General features: G+C 42.1%; 1 protein-coding gene across 6 annotated transcripts in view; it reads left to right on the forward strand.

The window, feature by feature from the left end:
* ACSL3 (acyl-CoA synthetase long chain family member 3) overlaps nt 1–21,470 on the forward strand; it is a 116,333-nt gene extending 94,863 nt beyond the window's left edge. For 5 of the 6 annotated variants that reach the window (XM_034780969.1, XM_034780971.1, XM_034780970.1 and 2 more), the window contains 5 exons: nt 4,443–4,517; nt 6,017–6,208; nt 8,757–8,871; nt 13,543–13,700; nt 17,082–21,470. In XM_034780969.1, the coding sequence (XP_034636860.1) occupies nt 4,443–4,517; nt 6,017–6,208; nt 8,757–8,871; nt 13,543–13,700; nt 17,082–17,242 (701 nt within the window). In that variant the 3' untranslated portion in view covers nt 17,243–21,470. Of the gene's footprint in view, nt 1–4,442; nt 4,518–6,016; nt 6,209–8,756; nt 8,872–10,067; nt 10,354–11,355; nt 12,047–13,542; nt 13,701–17,081 lie in introns of those variants that run through there. The other variant, XR_004647042.1, reaches the window with a different exon arrangement.
* Nucleotides 21,471–21,682: the final 212 nt, after the last annotated feature.

Here is a 21,682-nt window from a genome sequence, read left to right on the forward strand (position 1 = left end):
CGTACCTTCGTCGACAAGGGATACAGGTGTTCCCGTACCTAGACGACTGGCTGGTACGTGGTCGCACCAAGGAGCAAGTTCAAGCTCACGTCCACACAATAGTGCACACATTCAACGAGTTGGGCATCCTACTCAACAAGGACAAATCCACTCTAGAACCTACCCAGAGAATAGAATTCATCGGAGCAGTTCTCGACTCCAAACGTGCACAAGCCATCCTGCCAGACAACCGCTTTGGCACCATCACGAACCTCATTCAAGGGCTACAGGCCTTCTCAACTACCACGGTGAGGTCGTGCCTTACCCTGCTGGGTCACATGGCTTCCTGCACGTACGTAACCAGGCATGCCAGACTTCGGCTTCGCCCACTCCAGACCTGGGTGTCATCAATATACCGTCCACATCGGGACAGCCTGAACATGGTGGTCACGGTCCCGAACTCGGTCCTGGCCTCCCTCACCTGGTGGCTAGATCACAATGTGGTCTGCGAGGGGATGCCATTTCACGCCCCACAACCCTCTCTGCACCTGGTCACAGACGCTTCATCTCTGGGTTGGGGCGCCCATCTCAACGAACACCATACCCAGGGCCTGTGGACTGCACCCCAGTTAGCCCTGCATATCAATGTTCGGGAATTGATGGCGGTGCGCCTGGCGTGCCAGGCATTCCTCAATCTCCTACGTGGCCGCTGTGTGTTGGTTCTCATCGACAACACCACGGCCATGTTTTACATCAACAAGCAAGGAGGAGCACGTTCGTCAATTCTATGCCAAGAGGCCATTCGCCTGTGGGACTTCTGCATCGCCCACTCAATCCATCTCACGGCATCGTTCCTCCCTGGAGTCCAGAACACTCTAGCGGACCGACTCAGCAGGTCCTTCCAGACGCACGAGTGGTCTATCCGTCCGGACATCATACATTCCATCTTCCAGAAGTGGGGGTTTCCCCAGATAGACCTGTTTGCATCCCGAGACAACAGGAAGTGCCACATGTTCTGCTCCCTACAAGGTCGAGCTCCGGGCTCCCTCTCGGATGCGTTTCTCCTTCCCTGGAAAGACCACCTGTTTTATGCCTTTCCTCCGTTTCCTCTGGTCCACAAGGTACTGCTCAAATTGCGCAGAGACCAGGCACAGGTAATTCTGGTCGCTCCAGCGTGGCCGAGACAACATTGGTACACCACACTGTTGGAACTCTCGGTTCAGACACCGATCCCGCTTCCATTATGTCCGGATCTCATCTCTCAGGACCACGGCCGGCTGCGTCACCCCGACCTACAATCACTCCACCTCACGGCGTGGCTGCTCCATGGTTCACCCAGGCAGAGCAGCAGTGCTCGCACTCTGTCCAACAGATTCTGCTGAGCAGTAGGAAGCCCTCAACACGGACCACGTACCTGGCCAAGTGGAAACGGTTCTCCTGTTGGTGCGAACAACGAGCCACGTCCCCGTTGCAGGCACCCATTCCTCTCATATTGGAATATCTCCTCTCCCTAAAACGGCAAGGGTTGGCGATATCTTCAATTAGAGTTCACCTGGCCGCTATATCGGCCTTTCACCCAGGGGAACTCGCGTCCTCGGTATTCTCTAACCCGATGGTTGTTAGATTCCTCAAGGGCTTAGACCGGACGTACCCACAACAGCGTCATCCCGTCCCGACGTGGGATCTCAGTCTGGTTCTCTCTAAACTCACAGGTCCTCCATTCGAGCCACTGGCCACCTGTTCACTTCTGTACCTATCCTGGAAGACAGCCTTCCTCGTAGCCATCACCTCAGCAAGGCGCGTTTCTGAACTCAGGGCGCTTACATCCGAGCCCCCTTATACCGTTTTCCATAAGGATAAAGTGCAGCTTCGTCCACATCCTGCCTTTCTCCCTAAGGTGGTTTCTCCATTTCATATCAACCAGGACATATTTCTCCCGGTCTTTTATCCCAAACCACATGCCACTCGCCAGGATCAACGTTTGCATTCCCTGGACGTGCGAAGGGCCCTGGCCTTCTATATTGACCGCACAAAGCACTTTAGAAAGACGACGCAACTCTTCGTTGCGGTGGCCGACCGAATGAAAGGCTCACCGGTCTCCTCACAACGCCTGTCCTCCTGGATTACGTCTTGCATCCGGACTTGCTATGACCTGGCAGGTGTCTCAGCACCGCACCTCACCGCTCACTCCACGAGGGCCCAAGCCTCCTCGACTGCTTTCCTGGCACATGTTCCGATACAGGACATTTGTAGAGCGGCGGTTTGGTCATCAGTCCACACGTTTACAGCTCACTATGCACTAGTGCAACAGTCCAGGGACGATGCTGCATTCGGATCAGCGGTTTTGCACACAGCAATGTCTCACTCCGACCCCACCACCTAAGTTGGGCTTGGGAGTCACCTAATGGAATGGATATGAGCAAGCACTCGAAGAAGAAAAGACGGTTACTCACCGTTGTAACTGTTGTTCTTCGAGATGTGTTGCTCATATCCATTCCAAACCCGCCCCCCGTCCCCACTGTCGGAGTAGCCGGCAAGAAGGAACTGAGGGGGCGCCGGGTCGGCTGGGGTATATATTCAGCGCCATGAAGGCGCCACTCTAGGGGGCTCCACAGCCGACCCGCCGGTGTTGCTAGGGTAGAAAATCTTCCGACGATCGTGCACGCGGCGCGCACACACCTAATGGAATGGATATGAGCAACACATCTCGAAGAACAACAGTTACAACGGTGAGTAACCGTCTTTTCCGTTCCCCCAGATAACTCACTTGGGAAGGGACATAGATATATTTTTGCTATCAAGGTGTCTATCTTTAAGAGGTTCCAGAAAATTCAAAACCTCCTTGTGTTGTTTTGGAACTTCAAAAGGCATGCTATTGCACTGAGCCTTCAGCTGCTAGGCCTCCTAGTATTGTGCATAGGGATCACTCCATGGATGCAGTCACACATCACATGCATTCTAGGCTTCATTTAAAAAGTATGGGTCCACTCCCTGGAACTTATGGGTTCCAGCGCAGGTGATCAACTCCTTAAAATGGTGGCCAGCACAGAGCAGTGTCAACAGGTTGTTCATGGGAACACCATATAAGTTATGGATGACAACTCTGATCCTACTCAGATTCCTACACTCCTCAGGATTCTAAGTAAACATTAAAAAGTCCATTTTAGCTTCCACACAAACTATAGACTTTATTGGAGCAACCCTAGATTCAATCAGAGCCAAAGCATAACTTCCCCAGGACAAATTCCAAGATATAAAGGACATCATCACTCAGCTTTGACTGAGCCCTCAGACAACAGTTTGAACCTGTCCTAACTGCCTTGTGTATGTATGTAACACCCTTTGTGAGACTTTGACTTCGATGTCTACAGGATTGATTATGGACAGTGTCAAACAAACAGTCCAGACAAACTGATCTTGCTCCCCTGCCCCTCCCCCCCCCAAGAGTTCTGTATTCTCTCTGTTGGTGTGAAAAAAGAGAAACTGTACATGGGGCTTCCCTTTGTCCCTCCCCACCCTCAGAAAGATTGACTACAGATCCCTCCCATCTGTGCAAACACGTTGGACAGGGTACCTGGACCCAACAAAAATCCCAGCTGCACATAAACCTTTTGGAGCTGTGTGCAGTGCACAAAGCCTGCAAGTGATTCCTACTTTTTATTCAGAACTTGCATGTTCAAGTCCTGTTGGATAACATGACAAGAGTTTACTACACCTCTACCCCGATATAACGCAATCCGATATAACATGAATTCGGATATAACGCGGTAAAGCAGCGCTCCGGGGGGGCGGGGCTGAGCACTCTGGCGGATCAAAGCAGGTTCAATATAACGCGGTTTCACCTATAACGCAGTAAGATTTTTTGGCTCCCGAGGACAGCGTTGTATCGGGGTAGAGATGTACATCAACAAACAAGAGGGAGCAAGGCTCACTCCTCTTTGCATAAAAGCAGTCAATCTCTGGAACTCCTGCATTTGCAACCAGATCACCCTCTCAAGTAGTGCACCTTCCTGGAGTGCACAATGCTTTGGCAGACAGCCAGAGCAGACATTTTCTCTGGAGATCACAAGTGGGAGAGCATCATTTGACAGTGGGGATTCCCATCTTGGGATCTCGTTGTGTCTGTTCAAAGGTAGTTCAGAAAAGAAATTCAATATTGATAAATTATTGTGAAATTTTATTATTTATTGTTGACTTAATCAGCAGGCACACAAGCATCCATTTACAGCTGTCCTGTAATGTGATTCATGAGGGTGGACTGCTGTGACTACCCAGAGCCATATTGACTTAATTTGAGCTCTTCACCTTGCTCCCCCATTGTAGGACCAAGGGACCAACATACATATGCTTGTATGTTAATTGCACATTTTGAAAGTTGTGTTGTTCAGTTTTGATAAATAGAAATACATTTTAATGACTACTTGCACATTTTTAATTGAAAATTAATTTATTTTTAATTTTAGTTTGGGACTACACTACAGGGAGAGTAGGAGCACCTTTGGTTTGCTGTGAAATCAAATTAATGAACTGGGAAGAAGGTAAGAAAACTCTTATGTAATGAAACTCAAATGCATGTAAGAACCTTATGTCAGTATTTATTTATTTGGCTACACTATGCCCAATCCTCCACCATGTAAGTTAAAGCTGTTCCCTGGGTGGCACAGGATCAGTGAGCTGCAACCAAGCTCCCTTACAGAGCTTGCTCAAACAGGATTGAGAAAAATCTGCGTCAAGAAGTACAGTGCATTTGTTATTTACTGAAGAGGAAATAAATAGAATGTTTAAATAATTTAAATGTAGACAATAGAAAATTATTGATATTTGCTTAAATAGGTGATGGTTAGTATAATAAAGCCATGGAATTGGTCTATTTTTTGTTGTTTCAGGATGAAAGGAAACCTATTGTGTTTCAATAATAATTTGGTAGATGAATGTTTGTTTGTTTGTTTTCTACCTTGTTGCACACAAGTTTGAGTTAAAAAAAATCAGCTCCTAAGCCGCTGTAAAGTTTTATGAATATTTATAGATTTGGTTATTAGCACACACAATATTTTTAAACAGTTATGATTTACAGCTTGTGTTTGTGCAGTGCCAGCACAATGGGATGCTGGTCCATGACTGGAACTCCTAGGCACTAGGATGATATAAATAATAATAATCTACTATACTATTTCTTTCTTTTTGTTAGTCACGTGATATATGAACATACATCTTGTGTGTTTGTGCGTGTGCATACATGTACCCTCCTATCTCGAGAATTATTTAATGTCAACACACTGGAATGGGAGACAAAGCTCTCTATGTGCCAAACCAGGGGTATTGGATTCACTACAGTTCAAGCTAAACTACAAGTGCACATTTTCTCTTCTCGTTAGATTTTAGAAAATTTCACAATAGGGCGTAGTGCAGTTTACTAGCATTAATGTAACAAGTAAAAAAGAGGAAAAAAAGAAAGCAAGCAAGCAATGGCCAGTGAAATGGAAGCCTATTGAGTTAGATGCCCAATCTAATGGGTCTAATTAGATGTTTAAAGTACCTCTTCAGTCCTTTGCCTCCCTTCACAGTCTCTTCTAATTTGGATGGTGGAGCTGCCTGAGCTTTTTTCTCACAACATTGAATGAAATTCACCCTTTGTTTTGGGCCAGTGTAAGGCTTACATCTAACTTAAGTCCCCTGAATGGGACTGAGATGATGCATATGCCTTGAGTTGGCCCTCTGCACACATAGGAATTCACCATTAATGAACAGTGCCTACCCACCTCTCTAACTAGATGCTAAAAGCGGTTTGGATACAGTTATACTCTAGTTAAATTATTCAGAAATGTATTGTAAAAAAGATACTTCCAAAAGTAATGATTCTAATCTAAACTAACGACCTGCTCTATAAAACCTAATTTGAATAAAAAACTAAACACCTTAATCCATTGAAAACTGTATAGATTTGCTTGGAATAGTTTCTATTTTGTAGGTTTTTTTGTTTAACTTCAGTTTTTTTAAATCAACATCATGTTTAGAAAATAATTATCTCTGTTTTCAGGTGGATATTATAATACTGATAAACCATATCCTAGAGGTGAGATTCTTATTGGAGGCCAAAATGTGACCATGGGCTACTACAAAAACGAAGAACGAACCAAAAAAGATTTCACTGTGGATGAGAATGGACAGAGGTGGCTCCATACTGGAGACATTGGGGAGTTCCATGCAGATGGATGTCTAAAAATAATTGGTGAGTTACCTAAGGAATTTGATTAATTTACTTCTATCAATTGACACAGTTCAGGTAAACAACATACTTGAGCTGCTTTACAGTGTTGTTGTTACCTACAATTCTCAAGTGCTGGACTACTTGGCATTTGGACTCATGCTGTTCCATGTATCCAAGGAATATGTTTATCCCTCAACCCTAAGCTCCAGTTCATATTTTAAACTACAACTGTTCTCCCTCTTTGAGAATATTAATGTAGATTTAGCTGTGATATTGGGTGCATCAACAGAGAACTCTACTTTCCTAAATATGAGATATCTAAGATATATGAGCTATTTAAACTCTTGTATTAAGTTTTAGAGATTTTTGTTTGTGTTTTGTTGTTTTTTGATGAGGGGTGTGGGTGGGGGAGGTTGTATTGGTATTGTGCTGTCAGTAATTCTATAGTGTGTTTCTTTGTCTTGGTATTAATTGGAGTCCTCTACAGACAATGGAAGAGGAATACTTGCAGGCAACACTTTTTTTAAACAAGTGCCTAAAGTTAGGCTCCTAAGGGCATATTTAGGCACCCAAATAGTGGCATGACTTTCATGATTGTGAAGCACATCCAATGAAGTTAGTGGGAGCTTCTGGGTGCTCAGTAATCTTGAAAATCATAGCACTGATTTAAGAGTAAAATGAGGACTGTTGCTATTGACTTCATTTGTTTTGTGGTATGGGCCAAGTCCTAGGTCCCTTTGCAGTGGTCTTTCGGGACAGTATAGCTGCAAAACTAGCTTACTTGGCTGCCCCAAAGAGCATGTTATGGTATGACCAGGGAAAGGGGGTTTGGCCAAAGTGCCATTGCACTTGGCAATTCCTGTCTGCTCCAGCAGCCCCTTGGAAGCCATTACAGCTGGTGCAAGATAGAACACCCTTCAAGTTGTTCTCACTTGTACCGATCACTTGTACTGAATCAACCCCTTACCACACCCAGGATTGGGGGGCACTTTACTGTCCTCCCCACTTGGGTCCTGTATTAATGAGACCTCAGGCAGACCCGAGAAATGTATCTCTAATTGTAATTGTGCCTTGAGCAATAAATGAACTGTTAAAATATAAATTACAAGAATAAATAATAAAATACCACAAAATGTTGCTTTTCCTGCATATGTTTCTGGTCATATGTATAGAAGCCAAGCAGCTTGAAACATACAGTTCTTTGAAGAGTATCTTTGTGGGTGCTCCACTTTAGGTAAATCTACACCCCTGCGCTTGTAATCAGAGATTTTTAGTAGCAGTGCCTAGTTGGATCGCACATGCATTGTCCCTGTCCTGTTCTGCTTCTGGCGGTTACATAGAGCTATGTGACTAACCCCCCTCAGTTCCTTCTCTACCTCCCTCGCCTTGAGATGGAGCATTTGGCAGCACCTCTGAGATTTATCTTTAGCCTAGCTTAACTTTAGAATTCTAGTTAATTAGGGTAGTAAACTAAACTAACTACTATCTCTTCCCCGTTTATTCTTAAAAAAAATTCTCTTAACTAAAACTTAAATTCCTAAGTTATTAGGATACCACTTAGTATAGTACAGTTACCCTTCCTCACGGGAGAAACGCTATTCTAAGGGGCATGCCCAGCTCCCCAGGTTTTAAATGTTGCCTCACTTGCCAGTCCTCAATATCGGTGTCATGAGGAGAAGTCTCTGCATCCAATCAGGGATCATGGACCCCCCGGACACCGGTCCCCAACCCTGCTACCCTCTCAGAGAAAGGAGCACTTCGCCAAAAATGTGACAGAGAAACGGGCTCCGACCTCCCCTCCTCAGGAATTTGTCAAAAAGAGACGCTCCCCGACCCATCAGACCCCATCAGTACCAACCACACTGAAACCGTCCACCTCTGAGGTACCAGGACTCCACTACCCTTCCTCTCTTCCCTATACTTTGAAGTTTTCATGCTAGAGAATCTGTGGTAGAGAGGGAACCAAGGAGGCGGTTGGTCGCACAGCACTATGTAACTGCCAGAAGTGGTGCGGGACAGGGACAGCGCATGTGTGACCCAACCAGGCACTGCTACTAAAAATCTCCGATTACAAGCGCAGGGGCACAGATTCACCTAAAGTGGAGCACCCACAGGGACAATCATCTCAAAGACCTCAGTTACTGCACAGGTTAAGTAACCTCTTTCAGCCAAGCACTGTTTTTCACTTAATTCTAATTATGGTCTAGTTATATTCGCTTACACTGCTGATAGATATTGTTATATCTGATAAGTTTACCATATAACTAGAAGGTCTAATTGGAATAAAACATATAGTAAACATAAACATATTTCATTGGGGAAAGGTTTTTGTGCAGTTTAAAATATGGATCCCAGTTGGTAGAAGGAATCTGATAATCTGGGCAGATTGGTACTGCACAGATTTACAAAAAGCAAAAACTGGAACTTGGCCATAAATGTATCTAATTTAAAACACACAGAAATATGTCTGTTGCACTTATACACTTAGATCTCAGCAATAGGTATAAGCAAGCCTTTAGTGTTTTCATTTTGCAAATAACATTTATTTAATTTTTCCCTTTATCCATAGATCGTAAGAAAGATCTTGTAAAACTCCAGGCAGGAGAATACGTCTCTCTTGGCAAAATTGAGGCAGCTTTGAAGAATATGCCACTGATAGATAATATTTGTGCATATGCAAGCAGGTAAGAGGGCTGATGTTTCCAAGACTTTGGGGTCAGTGTTTTCTAATATTTAAACTACAGTAGTTGCACATAAAACATTTTTGCTGACTTGCAAGCTTTTTGCCCATTTGAAAGAGATTTTATATGAAATATAAACCAGCACAAATTTTTAACAGTAGAAGTTTTTCAAGGGCACCCTCTTTTTTTGTTGGGTTGTTTTGTTTTGTTTTTTTGAAGTTTTGCAGTCCGCTCCAGGTATAACCATATCTAAAACTTGAAAAGATTAAGCGTTAGCTATCTCTTATAAGTACTTGTGCATGACCAAATTAATACATTTGTAGCCAAATCTAGTTTCATATATCTGCTGCAAGTAACTGAATATATTGAGGATCTCTGCAAGAGTGAAGGGAGAACCCACCTGACCCATCCACCATTAGACATTGGGGCAGCAGTGGAAAACCGTTCTTCAACTACTAATGTTGTTGCAACTCACTGAGGGCTCGTCTACATTGGGTTTTTAAACTGGATCAAATCCAGTTAATCTGGTTTGAAAATTCCTGTGTATGCATGATGCAACTCGTCACTGCATTCTTAACTCCACATTTCCTGGGAACTCTGGACTCCTCCTGCAAGTAGATTAGGTTTGCTCCTAATTGAATTAGTTTGATCTTTTATTTGTGCACTTACAGTTGCTGTCCACCTTTTTGTGTGCATCCAATGGCTATCCCACAGTGCTTTTCAGGTCAACCGTTACTGACCTGTTCATTTACTCGTGTGCCCTCCCTGCCCTGGTGTTGAGTTTCCAGGATGATCCTTCCCCTCTTTAAAGTGTGGAGCAGAGCCAGATTTTGGCCATTTGCTCCTATATTCCAGAGTATCGTTATTCTGGTGATACAAACATGCTAGCACATGAGAAGCCCCACAACATGCCTCGTACAGCTGTTTGGAGCTATGTTGAGACCCTGGATGTCATCACCACTGGGGGAGAAGTGTCAGTTCAGAAAACTCTTGTGGCCAGCCACAGGCATAAGGACCTTTTTGTGGACATTGCAAAGCAGATGTCTGTGGGGGTTGTGATCAGAACGCCGCTTAGTGCCAGATAAGAAGCCAAAAGCTCAGGAGAAACATTAAAATGAGAGATAAAAGGAGACCATCTGTCAGGGGGCATATGACCTCTCCATTTTTGATGAACTAAACAGGATTCTACCAATTTATAGTACAACCCATCCCAGGCACTATTCTGAGAATGTTGCCTGCACTCCCCCCTGCACTGAGGACGACTGACTAGACCTATCAGCGGATGAGCAAGAGATTGCCGAAGGGGAGCTGCCCCCTGAGAGCCTGTGACTCAGGAGCCTGACTATAGCCAGCTGGGAAGCCAGCCCCAGTCATGCCCTGCTAGAACAGATCCTTGTTTGTGCCCTGCATTGGCTGAGCCAGAATCCCAGACAGAAACCCAGGCCAGGCTTGAAGAGTCATATCCCATACAGGGAACTTCAGCATGTAAGTATCTATGTTTATAATTTATTATTTATTATTATTGTTGGCAGATATGAGCTTGAAACCCCCATCCCCCTTCCCCCATCCTGTTTGTTACAGCTTCAAAATCCAGCCAGCATAGTGCAATTGCAATCAGTCCCTCTTTCTCCTCTGGTGCACACCCTTCCATATCAGATTTCAATAACAAAAGGAGTCATGTGTGCAAAATTCTCAGTTGATTGAGACCATACTTGCAGAAAAAGAAATGTGGTTAGTTTTCATAGTTTATGTGAAGTATAAGTGCACATTGCCTGCCCAGTCAAGGCATAAACAATACTGCACCCTTCTAAGGTACAAATGCCCTGTAAAACACATTGTAGCTGATGATCATTGAAGGACCCTGTTCTTCTCTGCACTTTCTTCATGTCTGCAGGGGAGATATAGCAAACCTTAAGACTGAGAAATAGCTTGATTTTTGTTTTGCATATTACAGGGAATAGCCACATGCCCAGTATAGCTTGTCAGCTTCTTCCACTCCTGCAGTGCTTTTGGGGGGGACCATCCTGGTGAATAACTGACCAGCAAGATACTGCCCTTTGCCTTTTTGAATAAGACCATTCTCTGCCTCCTAGTCAGCCACATCAGCATAATGTAATGGAGAGTGAGGACAGCTTAAAGGGGATGTAGAGGGAATTACTGTCCAGTTTGCCCTCCATAGACCCTCCTTTACACCTCAAATACCATAGAAGCACCTCCAGGGCACAAACAAAACTGCAAAACCAAAACTGGATCATAGCTCTAACCACATCACCCCTAGCAGCATAAAAGCAGATACAGTAGATTGAAATCCACATGCACCAGATTCCTCTGTACATGCAGACCACTTACCATCTCTGAGGTTCCCCCGAATGGCAAGAGTCTCAGGGAGGTAAAGTCACATATACATACCAAGAAAACCTGTCATGATTTGTCTGAGATATGAACAATAAGCAACTGTTCTTCCCCCTCTCCCCTTTACTCCTACAGCCCCTGCAATAGCCAGATCATCAAGGACCAGCTATGTACTGCTGACAGACTGCTCAGCCTAAAGGGGAGAAAAAAGAAGACTCAAGACAAGGTGTTTACAGAACTCATGGCAGAGACACAGAGGACAACCAGGCTGGCTGAGAGGTGGAGACTGTATATGAGGGAGGGAGAAAGAAGTGCAGCTGCCCCAGAGATTGTGGCAGTGGGCAAGGACAGCATCGCAGTGACCAGTGAAAGTATGGCTGTGGCCAAGGACGGCATCACCATGGCGAAGGAGAGCGTGGAAAAAGGCAGAGAGATTCAGAGGCAACTCATGGATGCTATCCTGAGACAGAATGTCCTCTTGGAAAAACACAGTTCTGCTAGGCCAGCAGGCCCTGCAGTCCCATAATTTGGGACCCAGCCATGTTCTTCAGACCCTGGACAGCACTAACTCCTAATCTCTGCATCCCCAAAGCAGTGCTTCTAGCAGTTCTTATTCACATCTCAAATCCAACCTCTAGGCACTGAGACACTTGCACTTGGGAGTCCAGAAGAGCCAGGGGCAAGGTGTATACTTGCCTTTAACTTTCTGCATCCCTCCTCCAAATTATTGCATTTGAAATGTTCTTAACTGTTGCACTTGTTAAAGGTTTGTCTGCAGTTGGTTAGTTAAATGGTGTTCCAAATACAATTTTGTCCCATTTGTTCCATTAAAAGGTTTGTATTTGATGTTTTTATTGTTTTTTCATAATAAAACTATTTATTAGTTACATAACACATCCATTTTGAGTCATCAATGCATTTAACACAGAAAATCCTTTAAATAAACCTGAAATAATTCATCGGCTTTTACAAAAACATATAGGAACATTCAACATCAACCACCCACCAGCGCTCATAATGTTTGCATCGGAACACACACTCCATTGGCTAACGTGTTCAGGCATGTGACTCATAATGCAAACAGTAGGCATCCCTGACAGCACTCCCCTGGTGTTTGTGTTCTGTGTAGGATGCCTTGCTGGTTGCTTGAACCTCTGAGCAAATCTCCTCAGCTCAGTCTCCCACCCACCTATAAGGCTTTCCCCCTTGCTCTTACAAATATTGTGTAAAACACAAGCAATTATAATGGGCCTTTTCCCCCCTGCTGCTTCCAATCTGTTACATAAACTGTGCCACCTGCCTGTTAGATGACCAAATGCACAATCAACTACTGTAGTACAACTACTCGGGCAATAATTAAAATCTTCCTTCCTTCTGTCCAAGCAGCCTGTATATGGCTTCATTAGCCAGGGCACCTAGAGATAAGTTTGGTCTCCCAGAATAACTAGATAAAACTCCACACCATGCATGTCCATAGTGCTCCTGGGGGCAAACAGTCATTTCCCCATTAATTTTAAATAATACTGAGTTCCAAAAGATCTTGGTGTAAAGGACACTCGTAGACCAGCCTGCATTTATGTCTGTAAACCTGCTACAATGGTCCACCAATCCTTGGAGCATCAAGGAGAAATACCCCTGTCAATTACCTCTTTGCTCTCATACTCTACCTCCCCATGGGACAGTGGGTAGCGGATCTATCCAGGGAGGGATTCAGCCCCCACGTACTCCAGTGTGACAGGTGCAGGCGAGACCTACCAGAATTGGTATTCTCCTTATGCATGAGGTGTGCACATCCTGCAAATGCTGATCCCTGCCTCCCCTCACCTTAGTATAGCAGAAGTGCACTGATTCCTTTGCAGGAGGACTTTCCATATCTGTAAAGGACAGGTTAAGATTTGCCCCTCAATGAATTATTTGAACCCGACATGACTTATTTTTATTCATTATGTAAATAGGCAATCCAAATTATCTCATAATAAGGAAATTACAGTTAAAAATTGCTAATCTGACATTATAGTTAGGTATTAAATACATAGTTAGTAAACTGTAAATTGTGTATTTTCTGCCAGTATCATATTTCTCCTTAATACTTACATGGGTCTGTTATGGCATAAGTAACCATATTCAGTAATACAAACTTCTGCTTATTTAGAAAAGGGCAGAGGTACAATTCCATGTACTTATTCTGTGAGATTCTAGATGAACAAAAGTTAAAAATCAATATATATTAAATAGAAAAAAATTGATCTTTATAATAGTTTTTAAATGAAGTAATTGTTAACTCTACAAAATTCATACTAAAGTACATTTTATACTTCTCAGTTTCCAGTCTTATGTCATTGCATTTGTTGTGCCAAATCAAAAGGAGCTTACAGAACTAGCTCGGAAGAAAGGATTTAAAGGAACCTGGGAAGAGATCTGTACCAGTGCTGAAATGGAAAAAGAGGTACTGAAGGTAGTAGCTGAAGCTGCTAGCTCAGGTGAGCAGTCGGGTAATTTGTATTTGCTTTGTGGAGCTTAATGTATTGTAAAAGTGTAAAATATAAAACAGTAGAAACAAAATATGCATATCAATATATAAAAGATGTTTTATTATGTGAAATTTGTGTCCAAAATAGAATCTGTCTGTAATGAAGTGTTTGTGTTTTCTGCAAAACTTGACTTTAACTGAAGGATACTTTTTGTGTGTGGGATGGGTGGGGGACATAATCTACATAAAACAGAGTGCTGGTCTCTGTGTGATTTCCACACGTGGGTACATATGTGCTTCATGTGTCTGAGACTGGATATTTCTAGTAAGTAATGTCTCTTGGTCTGCTCCTGCACAGTTGCTCCCCTTATACCCCATAATGACTATATAAAGAGTGGTGAGGACAGATGCTTTTCTAGTTCCCTCTTACTACCATGTGGCCTCAGTCAGAATCTTCTGTGTCTGAAGCTATCTTTATCTTTCATAACCTGTATATATAACTGTATATAGTTGTAACGTTTTTAGTATTTTATAGTCTAGTTAGTGTAGTTTAGTTTGTCCCCACCTCAGGAACCATGACTATTCCCAGAGTTCCAAGATTTAAGAATTGTATCTCCTGCCCCCTTCCCGCATCTCGGTTAGCAATGACCACCAGTACTGCCTTTACTGTCTTGTTGCATCTGATATCTCCACTAAGTGCAGCATCTGCTGCTCCTTCCCTCTCGGACCTGTGAGAGACAAGAGTTCCAATTGAGGAAGGACCTCATGGAGAAGGCCATGAGACACAAGTCTGATCCAGATCAGAGGGAACCCTATATACCTTGACCTCAGTCTGTGAGTAGCACCCCTCTAACAGCCATGATCAGAGGCCATTCTATTCTCAATCACAGCAGAAAAGACTCCACCAGAAAATGGTATTTAGCAAAAATTGAGGTGTTTCGCTACGTGGATGCAACAGGGCCAGTTATCCTCAGAAAAAGCAGGTATTCCTGCTATTTTAGACTACCTTCTTACCCTCAAGATGTCAGGACTTTTCATTAGCTCACTGGAGGTCCACCTGTCTGCAATGAATGTCTTATATTCTCCAGTAGAGAGCTAATCCATTTTTAGTCACCTGACAATAGTCAGATTTCTGAAGGGTCTCACTAGGACCTTCCCTCCAGTAGCAATGCCAACATTGCATTGGGACCTCAGGGTTGTACCCATAGGCACCGATTTTATGGGTGCTGCGAGGCTGGAGGACCCACGGAAAAAACAATAGTCGGTTCTCAGCACCAATCAGCTGTTTGGCGACGCTCCCAATGAGCTAGTTGGGAGTGCTGTCAAACAGCTGTTCAGTGACCCTGCCAAACAGCTGTTTGGCAGCTCATGGAGGGGGTTGGGGGAGCGCAGTGAGCAGCAGGCAGGCACGGGCCTTGGAGAGGGGTGGAGTGGGGGTGGGAAGATGTGGAATGAAGGCGGTGCCTTGGGGGAGGGGGCAGAGTGGGGGCAGGAAGAGGTGGAGCGAGGGCAGGGCATTGGGGAAAGGAGCAGAGTGCAGGCGGGGCCTCAGAGTGGGGCGGGGGTGAAGCACCCCTGGAGAAAACTAGAAATCTGTGCCTATGCTTGTTCTGCCAATATTTACTGGGCCATCCTTTGAACCATTGCCATATGCCTGATGTCCCATCTTTCTGTGAAGGTCATCTTTCTTGCCACCATCACAGCAGCCAGCAGAGTGAGTGAACTGGGAGCACTCATGGGCGACCCACCATACACCTCGTTTCCCCTTACCTTCACCCAAAAATCACTCCCAAGATAATTTCTGAATTTTTCATTCCCTTGATGTCAGATGGGCTTTAGTATTCTGTGTGCAAAGAATGAAACCAGTTAGGAAAATTCCTAGACTATTTTGTCACTATAGCAAAGCATTCACGGAGACCAGCATTTCTGCTCAGGGACTCTCTAAATTGATATCTGTATTGCTCTGTATTGTTATCTGTAATCAGTTGGCGCATCTCCCTTCCGCAGACAGGGTGAGGACACGCTCTACTAGAGCACAGGCAACATCCATAGCATGTCTTCGAGAAGTACCTATACTGGACATTTGTAATGCAGTAATCTGGAGTTCCATCCATATCTCTCAAAGATTACAGTCCAGGCATCTTCTGCAGATGCATCAGATGAGACAGCAGTATTACAGACATCTCTATTGACTGCATCCTTGCACCACCCTCCTCTTCTAATTCAGCTTACCAGTCACCCACATGTAGGATACACATAGGGACCAGCACTCGGTTACTCTACCCGTAACTGGAAGTTCTTCAAGATGTGTGGTCCCTATTTGTATTCCACTTCCTGCCCTCCTCCTCCTCTGCTTTTGATCCTCTCGGATTCGCAGTAAGAGGATTAATTGGAGAGGCGTCCGTCTGCACTACCATATATGCCCTTGATATGAAGCATGAGACAAGAAACTGCCCACATGTGGAGCGACAGACTCTACTTGCTAGGAGTCTCTGGTCTCAGACACATGGAGTGTGTATACCCATGTATGGAATATAGATAAGACTACAAATCTTGAAGAACTTCCAGTTATAGGTAAGTTGCCCATCTCAAAAACTTTAATACACAATATTTAACTTGCTATATTTTCTAAGCTAATGAGCATACAGTATGCAATACATTGATATTTGTTTTCATTCACGCAGTGTTCCATTGACTTTACTTTTACATTACTTCATAACCTTAGCCTCCATGCTAAAGAGTAATAGTTAAACACTCCTCTCCATTGTGTTCCATAGAGAACAAAAAGGGTGAGAAAACAATGAAAGGAGGAAAGTAAAATGTAAATTACATTCTTCCTCCCTCTCTCTTCTTCAGTTTCCCTCGCCGGTGAGTTCACTGAAGATCAACTGCACAAGCAGCATATAATTGGGGCTGTGCAGCTTTGGGGAATATATTGTAGCAAAGGAATAAGCTACTGTACTTAACATGTTCTTCCAGCAACATTCTAGAAATATCTTCAGAAATAAACAACAGAAAGTGGCACTATTTTGAGCCTAAATAAATTCAATTCCATGCCTCCTTCTACGTTCAGAGGGTCAGGGTCAGGAAACAGGCCTGGCAGCATAGATCTCGAGTGAGCCATTCTGCTATGTGTATGTGCGTGCATTTGCAAAGCCAGTAAGCAGCACAAAAGCCCAAGCACATTGGGCATATTCCATGGTAATGGAATATAATTGTCCAGAGATCCTGTGACTCCACATGCTTTAAAGATCTCTCTGTGTGGCTGCAAACTAATGTTTGAGGAGTACTTTTATCCCCTTAGCATTGCCTTTTCTGTGTGAGAGCATGATTTAGCCCCTCAATCTATGTTTAAAATCTTTCTCTTACTTGTATTTTTTTATTATTGCAGCTCGTCTGGAGAAATTTGAAATACCAATAAAAATTCATTTGAGCCCTGATCCTTGGACTCCTGAGACTGGGCTGGTGACAGATGCCTTCAAATTAAGACGCAGAGAGCTTACATCACACTACCAGGTGGACATTGATCGAATGTATGGAAAAACAAAATAATTCTTTTCCTGTGCTTCTTTGCTACAGTGAGCTCAGATCAAATAGGAAATACTTGAATCTCGTGTCTCAGTACTTGAGACCAACACACACAAACACCATTCCTCATTTTCAGCTTAAACTGTTACTTCTGATAACATCAGCATTTTTACCTGTCAGGATTAGTAAAATGTTAAGGCAGCAAACTTGTGTCTGTCTCCTTTTTTCCAGTATTCTCTGCTACCCTGTCAATATGTGGATTTTCCTGAGTTCTTTTGGGAAACTGTGATTTTGAAGCCTCAAGTTTTTAAATATGATTTATAAATCCTGTATAATGTTCTGTTTGCAACTTTTTAAAGTTTGGATGTATAGGCAGATAACTTGGCTATGTAAGAAATGGTTATTCTGGGGGCCTTTTTTATATAAGTATTTAAATATAAAAAGTGATTGATGTGAAATTATGTAATCTGAAAATGCTTATAACTCAGATCACTGTTGGACGGAAGACCAGATTATTTGTTGCTGTGCAATTGTTCTTTGTAAATTTAAGAAAGAAAAAGTCTGACATTCTGACTTGTGAAATACACCTGAAATATGTGCCTGATGGTTGATCCCTAAATATTTTATTTTTTTTCCTAAAAAACAAAGGTGGGCATGGCACAGCACTGTATATAAGCAGACAGCCCTGGAGAATATGTTGTTTGAGGCTTTATTAATGCAAAATTTAACACACCAAAAGCTACATCTGTGAATAATCTGTCTAATATTGAAATTCACTTTTAAAATATCTTCATGCCATTTTGTACAGCAGTTATATTGTTTAAAACTTGTGAGAACTTTTAAGTGTTAAGTAAAATGAATTCAGAAAGTTTGCTGGGACTTCAACAAAATCATCTCTTTTCTCATCAGCCTTACATACACAATTCAGGTTTTCTGTTTTGTTGCTTGTAAATCATTGATAATAGTCAAGTTCAAACCTAGCTGCAGCCCAAATCTTTTGGAGGGAAATTTCTTAAAGGCCTAACTGTCCAGTTACGTACCAGTTGGAATTGGGTAACTAACTGCCATTTGTGCCTTTGAAAATCTCCCCCTAAATTAATAATTTCATGTTCTTTTGTTTATAAACTTTTTTTCTTTGAAGGCAAATGTCTGAAGTATTGTCAGTTAAGAGTCATATTTATTTTATCTGCTTGGTTGTTTAATTGTTGCAACCAAATTCTTGAGTTAGTTGATTATAAATAGTCCTGTGAAGCTTTCATTTTGAGAGTTCTGGGTGCTAGCTAGGTCTAAAGTGGGAGCCTCTAGATTGGTTTCAGATATGTATTTTATTATTAGTTTTTTAATATATTAATTTAGAGAAAATATTCTGATCAGGGTCACATGAGAACATGGAAAGCCATACATCAGTAAATTTTGTGATGGACCAGATATTAAAGGGGCTTTAATTTGCTGAAATGTCTTTCCTCATATGGTATATGTAATTACAATGTAAAAAGTCAGGTCTTTATGCTCGCTTGATGCAATAGTTTGATAACAGAGCATTGGCTGTACAAAAGACGTGCAGTACCTAAAACCACCCTTTTCTGCTGTTAGCATTGGTAAAACTTTAACTTGGGAGTTTTAGGAGAAGGTTTCACACAAACTCTGATGAAAAAAATTAATTCTGAAGTATATGAAAATTAACACTCTGTGCAGTTGTATAGGAGACCAAAGTCAAGTAGGTTCCCTGTGCTGGTGAAAGCTGAATGTATCATACCTAGTTTCAGTCACTTAAATAATGGAAGAGTGAGCTGTATTTTTAATAGCTCTTACTGGATTGCAATGGATTTGCACTATTGTTGGTGCTGGAGAACTCTGCACATTTTGGTGAGGTTTGGTGTATTTAGTCAAATGGAATTGTCAGAATTAAAAGGGGTTCAGAATCACATTTGTATCAGAAATGAGGTAATGAGGCTGTTGTAATCCAGGCTATACATCATATGAATCTTAAGGAAGTTATAAATACATGATAGATATATACAGATAAGACTAAACTAGGAAAGTGATGGATTGAAGAATGGGAGCGCATGAACTGCCAAGTTCAAAGGAAAAGTATCATCCTGTTTTAGGTATAGAAAAATGTTTAATAAAATATGGATTTGCACTCTGTCAAATGGCATCAAGAAGCAATAAGGTTCATAAATAGAGCCTGCATTTGAAGCAAACGATATACTTTGCTCAAGGTTATAAATGTTTTTTTTTGTGATCCTAGAAAAACAAAAGTAATCCAAAATATGGCTAACAAAATATGTCCAGCATCTCAAGACCACTGGTTGTACTCTGTAGTATATTAATAAAATTCTAAATTTGATTAATCCAGAAGAAGAATTCTGAAAGAAATAGTATTTTAAAGTATACTGTTAAGTTCTTAAATGCACTTTGGATAAATCACAGAAATGAACAGATATTTTAGCATTAATTTGGAAATAAGTCTTCACTTTCCTTCCAGCTCTGCCAGAAGGTTGGGCTGTAATCTAACTCTGCATCTGTTTTTCAATCCAATTTTCTTTTCTGATGTGCTTTTAAGTTGATGTAGATTAATAGTTCCAGTTTTTGTTGAGATCAGATTGGTTTTGTAAAAGATAAAGCTTTTGTTTCCTTTAAGTGCAAATAAACCATTAGAACAATTTTAAAGAGAAAAAGGCCTTTGAATTTTTGGGTGGGCCTAAAAAACATTTTTTGTTAAATATTATTATCCTGTCTCAAAGATGGGGGAACAAATGGCCTGATCCTATGAGGTTCTGAATATTTGCAACTCCTGTTGAAGTCACTTGTGGGTACTCAGATCTTCTCAGGAGCAGGCTCTAAGGCAGAAAAGTTATGTTAAATGACCAGGGCCACAAAAGGTGCCCGTGTCATAACTGAAATTAAAATGCACGTGTCCCTTGTGATTGTAGAACATCGAGCAATGATACCTCTTGGGTGCTTGAGCTGTCACCATCTTTTCATCTTGTGATCATGGGCCATGCTAGCTGCTTAGCAGAGGAACAATTCAATTGGGAGGCAGTTCACGGGAACCCTAATGGTAGCAGCCTACATGACACCAGACTCCAATTATGAACTGGTCTTGGGGCCTTTTTTCTCAGCCCCCAAAAGTGGAAAAAAATCTAGCAACTTGATGGAATGGATTTAGTCTCCACATTTTTAAGGTTCTCATAATAAGAATATGGGATGGAAACTGCAGCTGAGAGTCTATTCTGGCCCTAAAAGTTGGCTCTTGAAAAGAAGCATCTTGACAAGAGGCAATTTAAAATTCCTAAAATTCTGAATCGGTGGGCTAGTAGTGATCATTAGCTACTTATCCCGATGTGAAAATGTACATAGCAATGAATTTTGAATTGCATTATAAAAGAGGACTAAGGACTGGAAGATGAATAGTTGGCACACATCTTCTGGTGTTACGTTTTGAAATGCTTCATGACTTTAGATTGACACTTCAATCCAGATGTCACAAGTGTTTTTTACAGGGAATAAACTAAGCTTTTCTGGGTGTGGTTAGGCAATTAAAAATTAGAGGTCAGAAAAGACCTGGCAAGTTTACTGATGCTGTTACTATTGCAGTTTACAGAAAAATTTGACTGTACCTCAGGGGGAAGCAGTGTCTTCTCAGCAGTAAAACATTTTGCTGAAGTTGAAGTTAAAAGCTGTGTGCAATTGAAACTAAAAATATAGCACATAGATACGTGCTATCAATTTTATAAATAGGATGAAGATAAATGTATGGAATTGAAACCCTACATAAAAACATCCTACAAAGCTTGTAAATTTAGGTAGAAACTGCCACAGGGGATAAGCATCCATGGCAGTTAAACTTTTATATCTATGCTGCTGGAATTCGCAAGCTTTTATTCTGTATTAGAACTCCACTTAGACCTTGTGTTGCAGCATTTTTTTTTAATAAATGTGGTGTATTCATTCGATTGAGCTTCTAAGAAAATTGTATACATCTGTGTCTTCCATAGTAGTAAGAGGAGAGGTCTCTTTAAGTTTGTACACATTAGACCAGTCTGAAAATGTAATTGAATCACCAGTTGTATATTACTATGATTGGTTATTTAATGCAAACTCATTTTCAATGTCATCTTGGTTTGGTTGTTAATATGAACGTCCTGAAAAAGTGTATATCATAACTGATTTATATTGTATGAATTATTTATTTGTAATTGGACATTAAGTTTCAAAAATAAAGAGAGGTAAAATTGAGTTTCACAAATTAAGCTTTGCACTTCCTGTTCTTCACCTTTTCAGGGTGTTGGATTTTCCCCCCACAAAAAATCACTCTGACCACATCCGTAGCTGGCGTAAATTAGGGTCACTCCATTGACTTGGTGGAACAGTATACTTGTCCATCAGCTGAGAACCTATCTAACACTTCACATTTAAACTACGTTCTTGCCACTTTTAAAAATTGGTAATGAATTAAGA

This window comes from Trachemys scripta, chromosome 9 (assembly GCF_013100865.1).
Source record: "Trachemys scripta elegans isolate TJP31775 chromosome 9, CAS_Tse_1.0, whole genome shotgun sequence".
NCBI classification, from domain to species: domain Eukaryota; kingdom Metazoa; phylum Chordata; order Testudines; family Emydidae; genus Trachemys; species Trachemys scripta.